Source organism: Lactuca serriola, chromosome 8, assembly GCF_051521515.1.
Source record: "Lactuca serriola cultivar US96UC23 chromosome 8, Lser_US96UC23_V15, whole genome shotgun sequence".
Taxonomy (NCBI): Eukaryota; Viridiplantae; Streptophyta; class Magnoliopsida; order Asterales; family Asteraceae; genus Lactuca; species Lactuca serriola.
The window spans coordinates 23,571,533-23,588,041 of NC_136415.1; the positions used below are offsets into that span (position 1 = coordinate 23,571,533).

Below are 16,509 nucleotides of genomic sequence, written 5' to 3' on the forward strand. Positions count from 1 at the left end.
TTATCGGTGATGAAATCTAACCCTTAGAGAGTTATTTCAGATGAGAGGATTGGCCGATCGAAAGACATAAGACGAAATAACAAATGACAAGACAATCACCACATATCGTAAGCAACAAACCTGAAAAATCACACTAGACCTCGCAGTACCAGGATCTTAATTAAACACAAATTTTTGTTTCTATTCAGAAATAATAATGCAGAAACCCTAGATCGAAACATAAAAGCCTAGATTTTCACACTTTATGTCACTAATATAGAGATTTGAAAGAAAAAATCCAGATCTAACAAAAACATGTGAAGATCTAACAAGATCTGAAAAAGAAAAGAGATTAGAAGATACCTTTCGATTCGACAAACACCAGAACGCAGTCACGTGGTCGGAATCGAAAAAATGGAGCCTTAGAGCTCTGATACCATGTTAAAAGGTATAGAAACTCAACATGTACAACATCAATGGTTCTTATATCATTAGAGGAGAAAGAACCAAAAGGTTTTCAAGAACTTACAAATTCAAACCTCACTACAAAGTCTTAATCTACTCTCTAAATTAAACACTAAACCTAAAATACAATAGTTTACAATAACGATCAAGAACCGAAACAATTTACACCAATATACAAAACTATTATGAAATCCTAACTTAAAGAAAGTGAGAACGAGAGAGACAACTAAATGTGTATGTGTGTGTGTAAAATATCTGAACTCAGTACGCTTCTTCCAACATATATACCCAGGTCATAGATATGAATCGGGTCATGGGCATAAACCATGAACCAAAGGATCCATGTGCATATTTCCTGCAAGTTTAATCAGCAACCCACAAGAATTCCATAGTGACAATCACAAACCCTTTGGCCTGAACTAGAACAATTTGAATACAAACCAAGAATCCAAATATTAACAGAAATTACCCAAAAACAGAAATAAATAATGAGATTGAATATTATAAAATACTAAGTATTTTCAACAATATTTTAATTATTCCATTAGTATTTATTTAAATGTTCAAGTTATTAACTTATTAGTATTAGCTACAAAATATCCTATAAACGTATTCTGACATCACAAGTTAATTTGATACAACCATAATCGGCCTAGTTAATAAACTTTTTGCTTCAAATAACCATATGTGTTTTTCAAAACGTTTTTGGTCTAATTTTTGAGTTATGAAATATCTAATGTGTTTTTCTCAGTTTGTGGGTGGATCACAAATTCACAATTGGTATTTTTCGTTGTCTATTGAAAGTGTTTATTGACTTATTGTTGTTTCACACAGGTAATAAAGGATTTTAGATGTTTGGGTATGAAGATTTCATAACACTTATTAACTTAAATATAATGAGTTTTTGATAATTACTTTTTTTTCAAACTTATTTACTTATATAAGGAGTTATTTGTAGGCTATTTACTAATTACACATATAAGCATCATTTCTTAAACACTAAAAACTAACTTATTAGTTTATTATGTTCTAGTATCGAATAAAGCTAAACCAAACCTTTTATTTAATTTCTTTTTGTCACCTAATAAACAAATAAACTTTTACTAAAAAAACGTAAGATTAAATGTTTTAAATAAATGATCCTAAACACCCCTGATAAAAAAGAATGAAAAGTTGATGGGTTAGTGGGTTGTTTCATTCTATTAATTTTAGAGGCGCATTAAAATTGTGTTCAATCGCAACCAGATCTTTACTTGGTCACATTCACAAGCATATAAATTATAATTGGCCCAATCAATGTCTTTGCGGATATCTGGCTGGCCCACATATACACACTGAATATTTTATGGGGGTGATTCTTTAACCGGAAAATCGACTATGATAAAAATTCAAGATTTTACATGAATAAACTTTTTAAACAGAATAATTACCTTTATTTATGGATCGAATGTGGCATATTTTGATGAGAAATAATCACAGCTCTACATTTCAAAAGGGCCCCATCAGTTTTCGCTATTTGAGTATTTTCTACAATTTCCACATCCATATATAATATAGCACGTGCTTGTATCTAGTTTACATCAAAACTGATATTGATTATTTCAAACCTTAGATATTAAGAAATTTATCGTCGGTAATTGAGGTTTTCTTCATCGAAAAAAAAAAACTAACTAACGATATACTGGATTATTCTATGTTGGAAGGTATATATTTCAATCTATTATATTAGGGTAGATTATACAATATTTCACTAACATGTATATGATCAATTATATATTCACAATAAAGATGCCGTTCATATCATTAATTTTCACAAGTTATTTTTTCAGAATTTGTAATTTAATCAGTCGCTCTTTGTAAATGATCATTTCACTATGTCGTTTATTTGTTAATTATATGTAATGTAGTACAATCAGGTTTTCGGATTTTAATATTTTCCGTAATTAATTTGAATCATAACAGGACCTTTTTTTATCATTATGCATGCATATGGAAATCAAATCAAAGTGACTTGTAAGACATACAATTATACATGAATAAAACTAACTAAAAGCCTCTAGATCCGATAAGTGATAACATGCAAAAGAGGAAAATAGTAGTAAGTCAAATGTGATTAGTAGAAAAAAAAACATGGATAAACCAGGATTGAAGCATACGAGCTAGTAGTAAATAAAGTTAAAAGTATAATGTAAGGGTAAAGTAGTAATTTTATGTGGACCAAGGACATTGAACCAAACATGTAATTTTGTCTGTATATTTATATGTATTAAATATAATATTTGAGAATTTCAATGGAAGTTCGTAAGTATTTCTTTTCAAATCGTCGGAACCTCAGCAAATTGTGAAATTTACAAGAAAATCTTGTGAATTAGGCATATCTGAATCAATTTCGTCGAAAATGTTGTAAATTTGATTATATATACGCATAAATTTGCAAAAACACTATGCATTTTAGAAAAGGAAAGGTACGAAGAAGACATTTGTCATCATCCTCACCAGGTCAAACACTTGTTCGCCAAGGCTCCTCCTTCAATAACAATAAAATCATTTAATTTAATCTTAACTGAAACAAATTTTTCATAAATGTTTCAAATTTCAGCGATCAAGTTCAACCCAATACGACATGGAGGAAGAACAAGAACAAGAGAACAATTCTACTGATGAAACCTCAAGGTGAGTGAAATTTTTACTATTCCATCAACTGTAGTAGTGGTGATTTGGGTTTTTTGATGAAATCAATGAAACATTGAATAATTTGCAGGTTGAAGATTAAGGAAGACTATATAAGCAAATTACCATATGAAGTTCTTGCTCAAATTCTCTCAATTTACCCTTTGGATTCTGGATCAAAAGCAGTAGCTATCTTTACAGGTTTATGGAACAGACCCTGCATCCAACATAAAGGAAGAACAGTCAAACTTCAAGATTTTGAATCGATCATTAGTAGTTTCCTTGTTAATTTCGATGAAAACAATCCTTTAAAGAAACCCAGAAAGCTTGAATTTCATTTCGATCGAGGGTCGATCGTCACAGCGTCAATCGGGTTGAACAAGAAACTGAATCTTGATTTTTCCAAAGGAAAACAAGAATTCCCAAGGCAATTTGGGTGGGAAATCGTGTTAAACACCTTGGATTTCGCACAGCCTTCTCCATATCCATTTTCTGTCAAGACCCTCAGATTAACTTCAGTTAACTATTTAAGCTGTGAATTGGTTTCGTCTTTGATCAACAAATTTCGGTATGTTGAGACATTGATCATCGACAAGTGTAATGGACTGAGGTCCTTGAAGGTTGAAGGTCTTGCTAAGCTTACGAACTTAATCGTTCGAGATTGTGTTGATCTTAAGTCGGTTTTCATTCAGACTTTGGAGCTCAAAACTCTTCGATATGGCGGACCCCTGTGCTGGTTTTCGTTGAAGAATGTAATGTACTTGGAAGACGTGATGTTAGATTTCGAATGTCCAGGGTTTATCCACTTGAATCATCACCTTTACAATCCGCTCTTGCGAGCAATTCGAGATGTTAAAGTGCTTACATTCCATGGATGGATGTTCAAGGTAAGTTTGTATTGACTTGTAAGTAGTTGAATCGTCTTTGATTCGTCGGTTTCTTGTAGGACGTATTTGGACCATTGTTGTTTTCGAAGCAAAACGAGGAACATTTCAGATTCAGCAAACTTGAAGATTTGTGGTGGGTTGATTCTTGTATGGAAGATCATAACATCAATTGGTTGTTTTGTTTCTTGAAGTTCTGCACTTCTCTCAAGAGGTTGTTCATAACTGTAAGTTCCCGCCTTTCTTTTGTCGTAAATCACGCTGATATCGATGTTTAATCGATCAATCAGTTTTTCCACGAAGGTTCTAACATGGCACAATGAATTTGCAGATTGACCCACGAAGCTACTCGACGCCATCTGCCGGTGATAATGAGAGGCCCATCAAGGTCCAAAAAGGGCAACTGCGGAAGCTGAAAATGGTGAAACTTGAAGGATTTAAGGAGGAGGAAGACGCAATGTTGTTGAAGGAGCGTATGTTGGAAGTTTTCGGTGCTGAACCTCGAGTTGTAGACGTGAGTCAGGGGATGCACACCAGGTGTTTGATAAGAATCCCGAAGCGACAGGCGTTTGGTAAAGAAAAAGAATCAAAAAGGGTGAAGTTTCACTACAAGTTTGTGGAAGAAGTTGAAGGTAACGGAGGTTTGTGTTCTAAGCATCCTCACATGCCATAAAAATGCAATCTTTTCTCACATTTTGACCAATTTTATGAAATAAACCACGGATTGTAATTTGGAAATTCTAACGGAGTTACCATTAATCAAGATCATACTATATAAATAACAAAACAAAACAACACATCTTATTTAATCCCCTAAAAGCAATTGAAAAAACTTAGCCTAATTTCCAAAAAATGACAAAATCAATTTCACTACTAATCATAAACTAAACCAAAAAACCAAATAATCAATAATCGGTTACCGGAAGCGCCTCGTGCTCATCTATAAAGATATTATCATATATAAGTGCTGCAATAGTAGCACCAAGAAACGGGCCGACCCAGTAGATCCAGTGATTTTTCCACACCCCGCTCACCACGGCTGGACCAAAGCATACCGCCGGGTTCATTGATGCACCATCATACGCACCGCCAACTAAAATATTTGCACCGACTATGAACGCGATTGCCAAAGGTGCAATAATTCCAATATTACCCTTCTTGGGATCCACTGCAGTGGCATACACCGTGTAGACTAGACCGAATGTCATCACGATCTCCAACACGAGTGCGTTTCCAACTGTAACATCTGGTGATAGCCCAAACGCCGGTGTTGCCTACAATCACTTTTTATTTTAATTCACAACATATGTTTTCAAATATAAATGTAATTAATATGTGAATAAGTAATAATGTTTATTTGTAGAGATGGGCGTTTGGGATTGTTTATTTAAAACAACTTATGTTTGTTTTTACTTAACTTATGTGGTATTAAAATATAACTTTAAAAAAAAACAATTGGATAGTTTATGACTTTATGTAGCGTCTAACTGTTATAAGCGGATTTTTTTTTTGTAGTGTTTGGCAAATTTGTTTATATATGTAAGAAAAACATAGGTAAAAGTATAATTAATTGTTCATCTATATGATTTTTTTTAAGGTTGAAACATATGTAAAAAGTAAACTAGTTTCCTACTAAAATAAGCATTTTTAAATTAGTTATAAACACTTTCAAATAAAATCGAAGTAACGAACTTACTAAAAACTATTTTGTTTAAATCAATAAACATTTTTTATTTTATTTTATCAAAACATCAAAAAAAATGTCTTTAAAACCGGAATAAATAAACTAAGCCATCTCAAACACCTTTAAAGTGTTTGTATACATAAACTTTATTTCTTTTCTATACCAAATATACAAAATTTTAAGTTGAGATGTATTTTGAGGAAAAAAGAATCACAGAAAAATGACTTAAAAGTCCAATGAAGTTTTCAAACCATTTAAAAAACCTCAATCATGTTTTGTCTGTTCAAAAAAACCCAACAAACATAACATTTTGTCTAAAAAGCCCAACGAAGTTATACTTTCCTGAAAGTCAAATAAAAGAAACAGATGACGTGGCTTATTACCGTATCGGAAAAGTGACTTGTTAGGCCAACGAAGTTTCCAAAACGTTTAAAAAACTCCAATCATGTTTTGACTGTTCAAAAAAAACCCAACGAACTTAAACAAAACAAAATTGGGATTTTTTGTACGGTTTGGAACTTTGTTGGACTTTTTAGACAAAATGTTAAATTCGTTGGATTTTTTTGAACAAACAAAACATAATTGGGGTTTTTTGAATGGTTCGGAAACTTCAGTTATGCTTTTTAAGTCATTTTCCCAAAGAATCACTATTGACAAACACGTAAACATCTTAATAACTTTAGTCAAGTTTTTTGGGTTGTTTAAAACAAACAAGAAATGTATAGCTGTTCAGACTTCCGTTTAACTGTTTGATCTTACCATTCCACCGGTGACATACTGGAGGAGCAAGCAGGCGACAAGGGATCCGAGTAATTGACCGATCCAATACACAATCGCGCTTAAAAACGAGATATTCCCGCCAATGAAGGAGCCAAATGTGACGGCCGGATTTACATGGCCGCCGGAAATGTTTGCACCAACCGAAACCGCCACAAATAAGGCAAAAGCATGGGATAGGGAAGCCGCCACTAGGCCTGACGGCGTTGCCGGAGCATCATACGTCAGCTTACCTGATCCCAATAGTTAATTAATTAAGAAATTAAAAAATATATATATTATTTCATTAAATAAATAGCATAATTAACAACATACCGTAAGCCATGCCGGAGCCGGAGCCGGCAAATACAAAAATGAAGGTGGAAATGAATTCCGATAGGCCGGATTTGAGTGTATTGGGGTGGGCGGCTTCCCCCGGAGATCCGACGGTGATTCTGTAAAGAGGCATGTTTTGGGGAAAAATAACAAATTTGTGTGGAAAATTGAAAATCGATCACTTATGTTGAGTGTGATCTGGGTGGTAAGTAGAGAGAGTATGTGTTTATAAATACCAGAAATAACGGCTCAGGAACTCCGGTATTGCATAGCAAGCCCGATTAAAAAGGATTCAAAAGATGTCAGGTGGTGACATGTGTATGGTGGAGCAAGAAGATGCTAAAAAGAAGCTAAAAATTTGACCCCGACTCTAGGGTTCAGAATGCTAAAAATTTGATCCCGACTCCGTCCTTTAGCAGACGTCGCCGCCTCCTCCGTCTTCCAGCCACCACACCGCCCAGCACTGTGCATTTTCTGACTCTGTTCTTCCTACGACCAAAAGATGCCCGCTTTAGGTTTGCTTCTGATTTCTTTTTCTGCAAAATTAACTACATTTTATAGAATTTGTATTCTGCAAAATCGATTTCATTTTCTGAATTTCTAATCAAAATTTTTGGGCAATATCATTTTTATTTGTTTTTTTCTTTTGCCTTGAAAGTTGAAACTACCCAAAGTACCCCCCCTCCCTGAAATTATTTTGTATACGTGTGGTTGTGTATCTGTGTGTCTATTCGAATTTCTATGTGAGTATTTGTGTTTGTGTAACTATGTGTGTATAAGTGTATTTCTTTGTGAAAATTTTGAAAGTACTATGCTGTTTCATCTTTTTTTTCCTTTCTGTAACATTGTTCTTTTGTACTTATTGTATTATTGTACTTTCAAATCTTTTCTTATTATTTTGAAGAATTTCAACACTGAAGATGGACACATGAGGTATGCTTGATCATTCGATAATAAGCGAAGATAAGATGCACACATAACCATCAAATAGATTTCAGTTACATCAACCAGGAAATCCCTTAAGAAATCCTCCCAAACAGAACATCTCTTCAGTCTAGAACTTTATCCATCATAACTACACAAAATCCAAGAATGACTCCTTTTATGTTGCAGTTGAGTTAATTATCTGGTCTTTATATGAATGCTGTGAGTAAATTAAACAACAACGTGTTTCAGTTGTGCCCAACATACTTATATTTCAAATGTGTTTTTACATATTTGCTTATTGAATTGTATTTTTTTCCTTGGGTTTGATCATGTCTTGAATGAGCTGCTCCTTATTTAAAATTTTAATGAATATAGATGGTCAATTAGAAGCATTATAGAAAGACATGGAGAATATGCTCCATGCCTTCAAAATATTATAATTGTAATAGATAATATGGTTATATAAACGACAAACATGTTCAATTTTATTTAAGTTTTTCTGCTTTTTTAAATGTCTCAATGGTCTTGGTGTTTTCCCTCTTGTGTGTATATATAGATATGATACAAAATATTAAAACTACGAAACTAACAAAGTTCAAAAACGAAAGAGGTAGCACATATGGGAACACTAAAAGGTTAAGAAGTGCCACATGAAAACTTAGTGGCAGGATATGAATTCAAGTCATCATTACAATACTTTATAAACAATTTTCACATCATTTTGTATGTAAAGGTTAAGTGCCACATGAACATATGTTTTGTCTATTCTTCATTGATCAAGTAAAGGTAAAATCATGAACATATTTTGAGGTTTGGATCCATGGACACAAGAAAAACATATAATGCATGATTTTTATAGAAACCAACCAAAGATATAAATGAATCATCCTTTATGACAGTTTTTTTTTCCACTCTTCCATCAACAGATTTAAATTACAAACACACCCATATAAACCAGATTCTCATAAGTCATAACAAAAATATAAAAATGATTGAATTAATAAAGACCGAAACAAGAGCAAGTTGAAAGGATTCCAAGTCTCTTTATATACACAAAGAATTACAATACTACCATTACTTCCTCGATTTTAGCCTGTATCAACTTGCATATACAAATCTATAAAAAATCATCAAAAATAAACAAACACAAGTACACAACCATTCTTCTACAACCAACAAAAATCAATATACCACGAAGCTTCCTTCGCCTCCAAAAGAATACTCTCCTCGAATCTCATTCAATCTACAAACCCTAAAGAAGCCTATGTTGACGTACACCCTTCCCAAAATGAGGTTGCATTAACCTCACATACAAACCATTCTTCTCCATCAAAGAATCATGCCCACCTTCCTCAACAATCCTCCCACCATTAATCACAACAATATTATCAACATGTCTCATCATAGCCGCTCTATGCGCTATCAAAATCGTCGTTTTATTCCCCATAACCAACGTATCAAGCGCCTCTTGAACCACCCGACTCGACTCACTCTCAATCGCCGAACTCGCCTCGTCCAACAACAAAATCGGCGCGTTTTTCAAAACAACCCTCGCTATCGCGATCCGTTGCTTTTGACCCGGGGTCAACTCCACCCCTCGCATCCCCACATGCGTGTCGTACCCGTGTGGCAAGTTGCTTATGAAATGGTGCGCGTTAGCAATCCTCGCGGCTTCTTTAATCTCCGCCTCGCTCGCGTTATGTCGCGCGTAGATTATATTCTCTTTAATCGTTGTTAAAAATATCGCGGGTTCTTGTTGGATTACACCGAGGTGGTTTCGCAACCATCGGAGGTTGAACTGTTTTAGATCGCGTCCGTCTAATGTGATGCTTCCGGAAACCGGATCGTAGAACCGTTCGATTAATGATATGATCGTGCTTTTACCGGATCCGGAGACGCCGACAACCGCGACGGTTGTCCCGCCGGTTATTTTAAGGGAAAAATTGTTTAGTACGAGGATGTCGGGGCGCGTCGGGTAGGAAAAGTCGATGGTTTTCAACTCGATGGAGCCGTAGACGTTTGGTGGTTTTAACGCGGTGGGGTCGTCGGGGTCGATTTTGGGAATTCGGTCGATTATTTCGAATACGGAAGTCAAGGATTTTCGTCTTTTGAGAATGTAAGGGGCGAGACCGAAAGGCTCGACAAGGGCAAAAGTGGAAAATGAAAAGACGATGTAGGATTTGATAGCGGTTGGGAGATTGACGTTATGGTTTTTGATTGAGAGTGCGGTGTAGTAAAGGAGGAAGGCGTTGCAGGCGAAGAGAAGGAATTGGGAGAATCCAAAGGCGAAGCCGATTGTTAGACCGTGGAGGAAGCTTTTTGTGAAGATTTTGTGGAGTTGGAAGCGGTAGAGCTCCATTACTTTGTTTCCGGCGCAAAACGAGACTACAGTGTAGATGTTTCTAACCGAGTCCTCAAGGACTAATGATGCTTTTCTGTGCATTTCTTGGATGCCTTTTGAGAATCCGGCTAGCCATAGTTTCTGAAAAGTATAAATTTGTAAGGTAGTGTTTGGTTCGTGGAATGGAAATATGGAATGACAAACAAATGAAACAATACCTAATGAAAACCTTAAAAAACAAACGAAAGCAAGAAACACATGTACAACATGCAATCTAACGTGTACGTACCTGAGCAATAGCGGAAACAGTAAGAACAGGTACTGTAGCCAGAGCCACTAAAGCCAACCGCCATTCTAAAAGCATCCCGATCAGGAGTGCCACAAGAACAGCCGTAACATCTTGTATAAAAATAGAAAGTCGGTTGCTAAAAGCAGCTCTCACAAAAGTTGCATCATTTGCCAACCGCATTGACAATGTATCAGCACTGTTCTCTTCTTCATCAAACCACCCAATTTCATTCCTAAGCATTGCTATAATTGGAAAAAAAAAAAAAAAAAAACAATCATCAAATTAACCTTAGTAGTAAAGTACATTTTTGGTCCCTGAGTATAGTCGATTTTTGCAATTTTGGTCCTTATTTAAGGCTTTTGTATGTTTTGGAACAGGGACCAGAAACGTTACAAGAACCTCAAATATGGACCAAAATTGCAAAAATCGACTATATTCAGGACCAAAAATGTAATTTACGTGATTGAGGAAGAAGAATTACTAACCAGAAAACATCATTCTCCTAACTCTCTCTGTCATTTTCTCCCCCATTATCCCAAAATAGAAATGCTGCAAAAAATTTGCTACCACAGTAACAACACCCATGCATGCGATAATTAAGCACCATTTATCCACTTCATGTCGCATATGTCTGTGGGTGTCATTTTTGTAATATTCTGTGACAACTAGGGCGATTACATACGCGAGAAGAGGGTTAAAAGCACCGAAAATCGCAGCACCAATGCTTCCCAAAACAGCATAAAGCCATTCAGCAAAGCTAAGTTCCACAAGCCTCCACATTGATGGCGGATCTTTTCGTTCTTTCTTCTCCTTCGCTGATTTGACTTTGACTTTGACTTTGACCGGATGGTGATCAGAACGAGAATTAAGTCGACTGAAAGTTTGTGAATGTGACCTTTCATTATCCGGATCAGATGTCAACAATGGTGAAATTGGTGATTCGGGGTCAGAATTGAGTGATTGTTGGCGTGGGATTGAATGGACATCGATTTTTGGTAAATTTGGTAATCTTTTCTCAAAACTGTCTTGTCTTTTTATTGGTGGCTGGTTTTCTGTTCCATTTTCAACTGTTTTTTTTGGAGATCCGTGTGAGTTGTAATTGGAATCTGGAGATCTTGCTGTGTGTAGGTTGGAGGCTCGCTGAAGTGAGGGCGATTTGGTAAATTTGGGAGATGATGATTCTTGTAAGGTGGAATCTTTTTCGATTTGAAATGTTGAGGTCTCGTTGGGGGTTCTTGCAGGCATCCTAAAATGATATCAAATAAACTCACTAATTGTTTTTACATAAATTAAAATTACTCATAAGAAGTAAACTTTAATAGCACCTGAATGTACCTTTTTGGGAGTTTAGCTGCTTCTTCACATCTTAAAAGCTCTGCATATAACCCATCTGAAGCTATTAATTCATCATGTGTCCCAATCTCCATTAACTGACCTTCCTCCATCACAGCTATAAAATCAGCATTTTTAATTAAAGAAAGCCTTCTAGCAATTATAATGGTTGAACGACCCAACATTAACAAATCCAAAGCCTCCTGAACAGATCTTTCAGCTTCAAAATCAAGTCCACCTGTCACCTCATCAAGAAGAAGAATACAAGGATTCGAAAGCACTGCCCTAGCAACAGAAAGTCTTATCTTCTGTTCTTCTGTTAAAGATAAACCAGCCCTACCTACCTGAAACCAAAACATTTTTTTTCATTAGGGTAAAAAGGTAATTTTATAATTTCATATACTCGTTTGGTTTTTAGTTACCTGTGTATCGTATCCTTTTTCAAGTGAGCTGATGAATGTATGTGCATGAGCTGTTTTAGCTGCATCTTCAATTTGAAGTGATGTGGCATCTCTCCCATAGGCGATATTGTCCCTGATACTTAAGCTTAGTAATGCAGGCTCTTGAGTGACTAAACCAATTTGACTCCTTAGCCATTCCAATTTCAGGTTCTTGATGTTCTCTCCATCCAGAAGAACTTCACCTGAAAAAGAAAACAATAAATAAAAAAAAAAGAATATATTATTAAATAAAGGGAGTATTAGTATTATACTATTACATCAGTTCTCATAAAAGAAATAGTGTTAATGTCATTAGTTGTCAACAAACTGTGAGCATTTTGCACTTTAAGTCCCTAATTGTTTGTTGAGACTCAATAGATCGCTGAACTAATACTTTTGTAAGAAATAGTGTGAAGATAGAAAGAAGTAACATATTACATACCTAATGTAGGATCATAAAACCGTTCCATAAGTGGAATAATGCTACTTTTACCAGATCCATTTCTTCCAACAAGTGCCACAGTTTTCTTAGCAGGAACAGTGAGATAAAAGCCACTCAAAATCGGTATCTCAGGACGTGACAAATAACTAAAATAAACATTTCTAAACTCAATATTCCCTTGAACAGAATCAAGAATGTTTCCCTCATTATCAACACTGGATGATGAACGAGCAATCATCTCAAAGAGTCTATATGCTGCAATCCTTCCTTGCTCAAATGAATAAAAATTTGTAGCTGCTTGATTCAACCCAAGCCCACTTAAGATAACAGCAAAAAGAGCTGTGACAATTTCGCCCCCATGAGCATATTTGTGTATAACTAAAAATCTTCCAACATAAAGCTGTAAAGCACAAGAGCAAATTGCAAGCCCATATGTGAACCCAAGTCCTAACCCTTGTACAAGACTTATTAGAATACCATATCTTAATGTAGCTTGCAGTGAAGCTGCATATGAGTATTTTGCTAGTGTTTCGTTTGTGAATGCGTATAATGTCCTCATGTAAGAAAACGCCTGCAAAATGAAAATATGTTACATGTTTTTTTTTTTCAATAAGTAACCACAAAATAAATGTTAGTCCTGATCTATTTGTTAGATTTGATGATGACTTTAATACTTAACCTGTTCAGCAACACTAGCTGCTTCAGCATAAGCATCTTGAATATTCTCTGCAAGTCTATGGAGAAATATATTTGATATTCCTCCTGCAGCCACTATAAAGGGGCCACTTAATAAAGTCAGCCCAGCAATTTGCCAACAGTTGAGGAATCCAATTGCAAGCCCACTGAAGAATGTAGCCATGTTATGGATATAATTACCAACCTGCATTAATGATAATGATGGATGATGTTAAAGAAAATGTTACATGTTAATTCCAATAAGCAAAACTTGATGAGAAAGGAACGAACTTTTTCACTAAGTGCAGACTGGATAAGCAATACATCACTTAATACTTGACTCACAATGTCACCATTGTTGCCATATGTGTCAAAGAAACTCATGTCTTGATTTAGAAGTACTTGGACATATCTAGACCTAATAACAGCTGTCTGCCTTTCTCCGGTAAGAATCCAACATGAAACCTCTGAATGGAAGAGTGATTACAAAAGGGGAATTGTGAAAATGACAGATAAATGAGAGTAGATAAGGATGCGTACCTATCCAACCAGCAGCAAAAACACCACCAGCAATATAAAGAAGGGTCAGAGCAAGCTGCAGAAATCATGAAAGTGTATCAATTTATGGTTTTATGATTTTGATCTTATGAACAATTGATATCGTGAAGCAACTGATTTTGAATCTCATTAGAAAATCCTGATGATTCAAAATGATCAGAATTCATTGATGATAGGAGGAAATCTAATAACTAGATTCACAAATAGCAATATAATTGTTTTCAGAGCTGAAATTAAAAACATCACCAATTTTGGATTTGAAATTTCTTTATGAAGAAAAGAACAGCAGCTCACGATTACTTGTGGTTCAGAATGAAAAGCATAAAGTTCTAATTACCTCTTTGAACCTATGAAAAAGCAAATCCGAACTCTCATCGCCATGACTCAGCAACTGAATGATCTTAGCAAAATAATGCAAGTAAACCACAAGCGCAGTCCCATGCGCCGCCGCAGCAACCGATCCAACTACCATAAGCACCCAATCAAACCTATCAGCACACGCGAACAGCCTCGAAAACGGCACTGTTTCCGGAGGCTGCTCGATCTCCTCCGTCTCCTCCATTACATCATCAATCTCTGTAGGAACCGCATCGTTACTTGTGTCTACGTAAGGAGACGGACACTCCGACACCTCCGACACCGGCGTTAGCGGCTGTTGCCGCGGCGGTGACCAACCAAATAAACCTCTTGATACCATCATATTTACAATCTCGCAAACCCTCACAACAAAAAACCCCTAGTTCGAAATTGACACCCTCAAAATCCTAAAACCATAAAGAAATTACAACTTAAGTTCATCGATCCGGGGAAGTATGAATAGATTCTTGTTGAGCTCGTTGAGATTTTGCTCTCTGTAATGTGTGTTAAAGAAAGCAAAAAAGGAGGACGAGAAAGTTGACTGGGAGACTGAGGTTTCTCTGATTCCATCTTGTTTTTGTTCGAATTGTCTGCGTATCAGACGGCTTTACGACGTCGTTTTTCAATCGTCGAGGACTGTGGGTAGTGCTGGTTGCGGTTCATCGGAGATATACTGCAAAAAACGACCCTTAAGTTTTAGGCTTTTTTAATATTGGTCATAATTTTAGTTTTAATGCACAAACACATCCTCAAGTTTATCCTAAAAGATATGATCTTCATAAGTTATAACAAAATAAGACTAAAAAGATTGTTTTAGATTAGTAAGATGAATTACAAATTATATGAATGTCTTATAATGCTGTATGGGGTTTAACTCATACATAAAAATGATATGACAACAATCAACACGGTAAACCCACAATTTACCAGGTTGACCACCATTCAGCAGCTCAAACCAATTGAATAGCCGGAAAAACAATATTTTATAACAAAAAAATCATTTTTGCAAATATTATGCAACATCCCGAGAAACATGGAAAAAGCAACACTATTATATTGAACGGTGCTACCATTGCAACCTTTGGATAAAAACATAGCTCGGTCAATGAAGCGAGAACTCAGACTTTCTCAACTGTGTATAAGGGCCTCAATATACATCAATAAGGGTAGAACCTTCTCACACAAGCAATTTGACAACCTTGCCATTCAACACCTAACATAGGCATCGGAAAGCAATATCGGGATCTATCCCTTGGCATCGGAAGAATCATGCTCTTCATCGGGCTCAACCTCTAGTCCCTCTTCCTCAGAAGGGTCCTCCTCCATCTATTCTTCATCTACCATTATTGGGGCCTCATCCTCAAATGCAGCTAGATGATACCTGGCCTGACGCTCCGTATAATAGGGGTCACCCGATAATATGGGGCCAAAGCATGGACTTCCCCCCAAATTCATCCAATCGGCCATCTATATAAAAAAGTATTTAGTCGGTACAATCAAGGTTCTAAATGGCGTGAGGCGTGGCGTGGCGGAAAGGTCAAGCCTCAAGCTTAACGAGCCATGGCGTTTTTCAAGGCGTGATGTAAGACGGTGATTTTGTATTAATTTAAAATTATATTACCACATAAATATAAATTTATATTAAATATAATTACTTTTTATAAGTGTTAGATCAATAACTAGTAACAAAAATTTAACGAAAACCACAATACCTGTATCTCCGATTAGAAAACACATAACAAATAGCAAAAAACTATGTCTCAAACGAAAAAACACGCACCATGGCGCGCCATATCACGCCTTGCCACGCGTCACGCCTAACAACAACGTTATGAGGGTTTTCGTAACGGCGGAGCCACGCCTCACGCCACGGCGCGCCTTGGCGCACCTTTTAGAACATTGGGTACAATGCTTACTATGTATAAATCAAACACATATATAAGCATCATACATACTCAAGAATTTATTTATCATACACTATGATTTTTGTTACAATATGGTCCTCAAAATCTCCAAGATTTTAGTCTTTCAACTAACGTACTTAAGCTACATAGTGCATGCGATCGCTCCATAATAAACTTAGGAGTGCAAGATAAGTTTAGTTGTGATACGACATATGTACTATAAAACTTAGTTGAGTATTTGCACTAAAATCTTGAGTTTTAAGTTCATTTTGGTATTAGGTACGTGTTATTAGTTGAGTTTATACAATAAATTTCAATATTTATTTATTAATACGTATTATTACTTAATTACAATACTTTAATATTTATAGGTTTAGAGGACTAAACATAATCAAAGAGTGTTCGTCCTAAGCTATAGTCGTAATTCCTAACGGAAATACAAGCTCGATATAGCTAAGGCTCTGATACCA

The 16,509-nt window shown here is 35.7% G+C and overlaps 3 protein-coding genes across 4 annotated transcripts; 1 reads left to right on the top strand and 2 right to left on the bottom strand.

The window, feature by feature from the left end:
- The first annotated feature begins 2,792 nt into the window (after positions 1-2,792).
- LOC145069492 (F-box protein At2g39490-like) lies at positions 2,793-4,761 on the top strand. Of its 2 annotated transcripts, XM_079016419.1 has the most exons (5): positions 2,793-2,943; positions 3,044-3,117; positions 3,206-4,001; positions 4,061-4,225; positions 4,330-4,761. In XM_079016419.1, the coding sequence occupies exons 2-5, from the start codon at positions 3,068-3,070 to the stop codon at positions 4,669-4,671; spliced, it is 1,353 nt and encodes a 450-aa protein (XP_078872545.1). In that variant the 5' UTR covers positions 2,793-2,943; positions 3,044-3,067; the 3' UTR covers positions 4,672-4,761. The 2 variants fall into 2 exon arrangements, with proteins under 2 accessions (XP_078872545.1, XP_078872544.1); XM_079016418.1 differs by lacking the exon at positions 2,793-2,943 and having other exon boundaries at positions 2,975-3,117.
- Positions 2,973-7,279, bottom strand: LOC145069494 (aquaporin TIP1-3-like). The gene is made up of 3 exons (XM_079016420.1): positions 6,775-7,279; positions 6,442-6,692; positions 2,973-5,272 (listed from the first exon to the last, which is right to left on the bottom strand). Exons 1-3 carry the CDS (start codon positions 6,905-6,907, stop codon positions 4,904-4,906), a joined length of 753 nt encoding a protein of 250 aa, XP_078872546.1. The 5' UTR covers positions 6,908-7,279; the 3' UTR covers positions 2,973-4,903.
- Positions 7,280-8,673: 1,394 nt separating this feature from the next.
- LOC145069491 (ABC transporter B family member 20-like) lies at positions 8,674-14,760 on the bottom strand. The gene is made up of 10 exons (XM_079016417.1): positions 14,116-14,760; positions 13,761-13,815; positions 13,512-13,687; positions 13,225-13,425; positions 12,546-13,116; positions 12,086-12,306; positions 11,667-12,007; positions 10,817-11,577; positions 10,332-10,573; positions 8,674-10,183 (listed from the first exon to the last, which is right to left on the bottom strand). The coding sequence occupies exons 1-10, from the start codon at positions 14,476-14,478 to the stop codon at positions 8,954-8,956; spliced, it is 4,161 nt and encodes a 1,386-aa protein (XP_078872543.1). The 5' UTR covers positions 14,479-14,760; the 3' UTR covers positions 8,674-8,953.
- Positions 14,761-16,509: the final 1,749 nt, after the last annotated feature.

Coding starts and splice junctions, on each gene's coding strand:
- LOC145069492 (XM_079016419.1), top strand. CDS start 3,068: ATGGAGGAAGAACAAGAACAAGAGAACAATTCTACTGATGAAACCTCA. Junction 4,002..4,060: donor TCCATGGATGGATGTTCAAG/GTAAGTTTGTAT, acceptor GGTTTCTTGTAG/GACGTATTTGGACCATTGTT. Junction 4,226..4,329: donor TCAAGAGGTTGTTCATAACT/GTAAGTTCCCGC, acceptor ATGAATTTGCAG/ATTGACCCACGAAGCTACTC.
- LOC145069494 (XM_079016420.1), bottom strand. CDS start 6,907: ATGCCTCTTTACAGAATCACCGTCGGATCTCCGGGGGAAGCCGCCCAC. Junction 6,693..6,774: donor CGGCTCCGGCATGGCTTACG/GTATGTTGTTAA, acceptor TATTGGGATCAG/GTAAGCTGACGTATGATGCT. Junction 5,273..6,441: donor AGTATGTCACCGGTGGAATG/GTAAGATCAAAC, acceptor AAGTGATTGTAG/GCAACACCGGCGTTTGGGCT.
- LOC145069491 (XM_079016417.1), bottom strand. CDS start 14,478: ATGATGGTATCAAGAGGTTTATTTGGTTGGTCACCGCCGCGGCAACAG. Junction 12,008..12,085: donor AAAAAGGATACGATACACAG/GTAACTAAAAAC, acceptor TTTTGGTTTCAG/GTAGGTAGGGCTGGTTTATC. Junction 11,578..11,666: donor GCAGCTAAACTCCCAAAAAG/GTACATTCAGGT, acceptor ATATCATTTTAG/GATGCCTGCAAGAACCCCCA.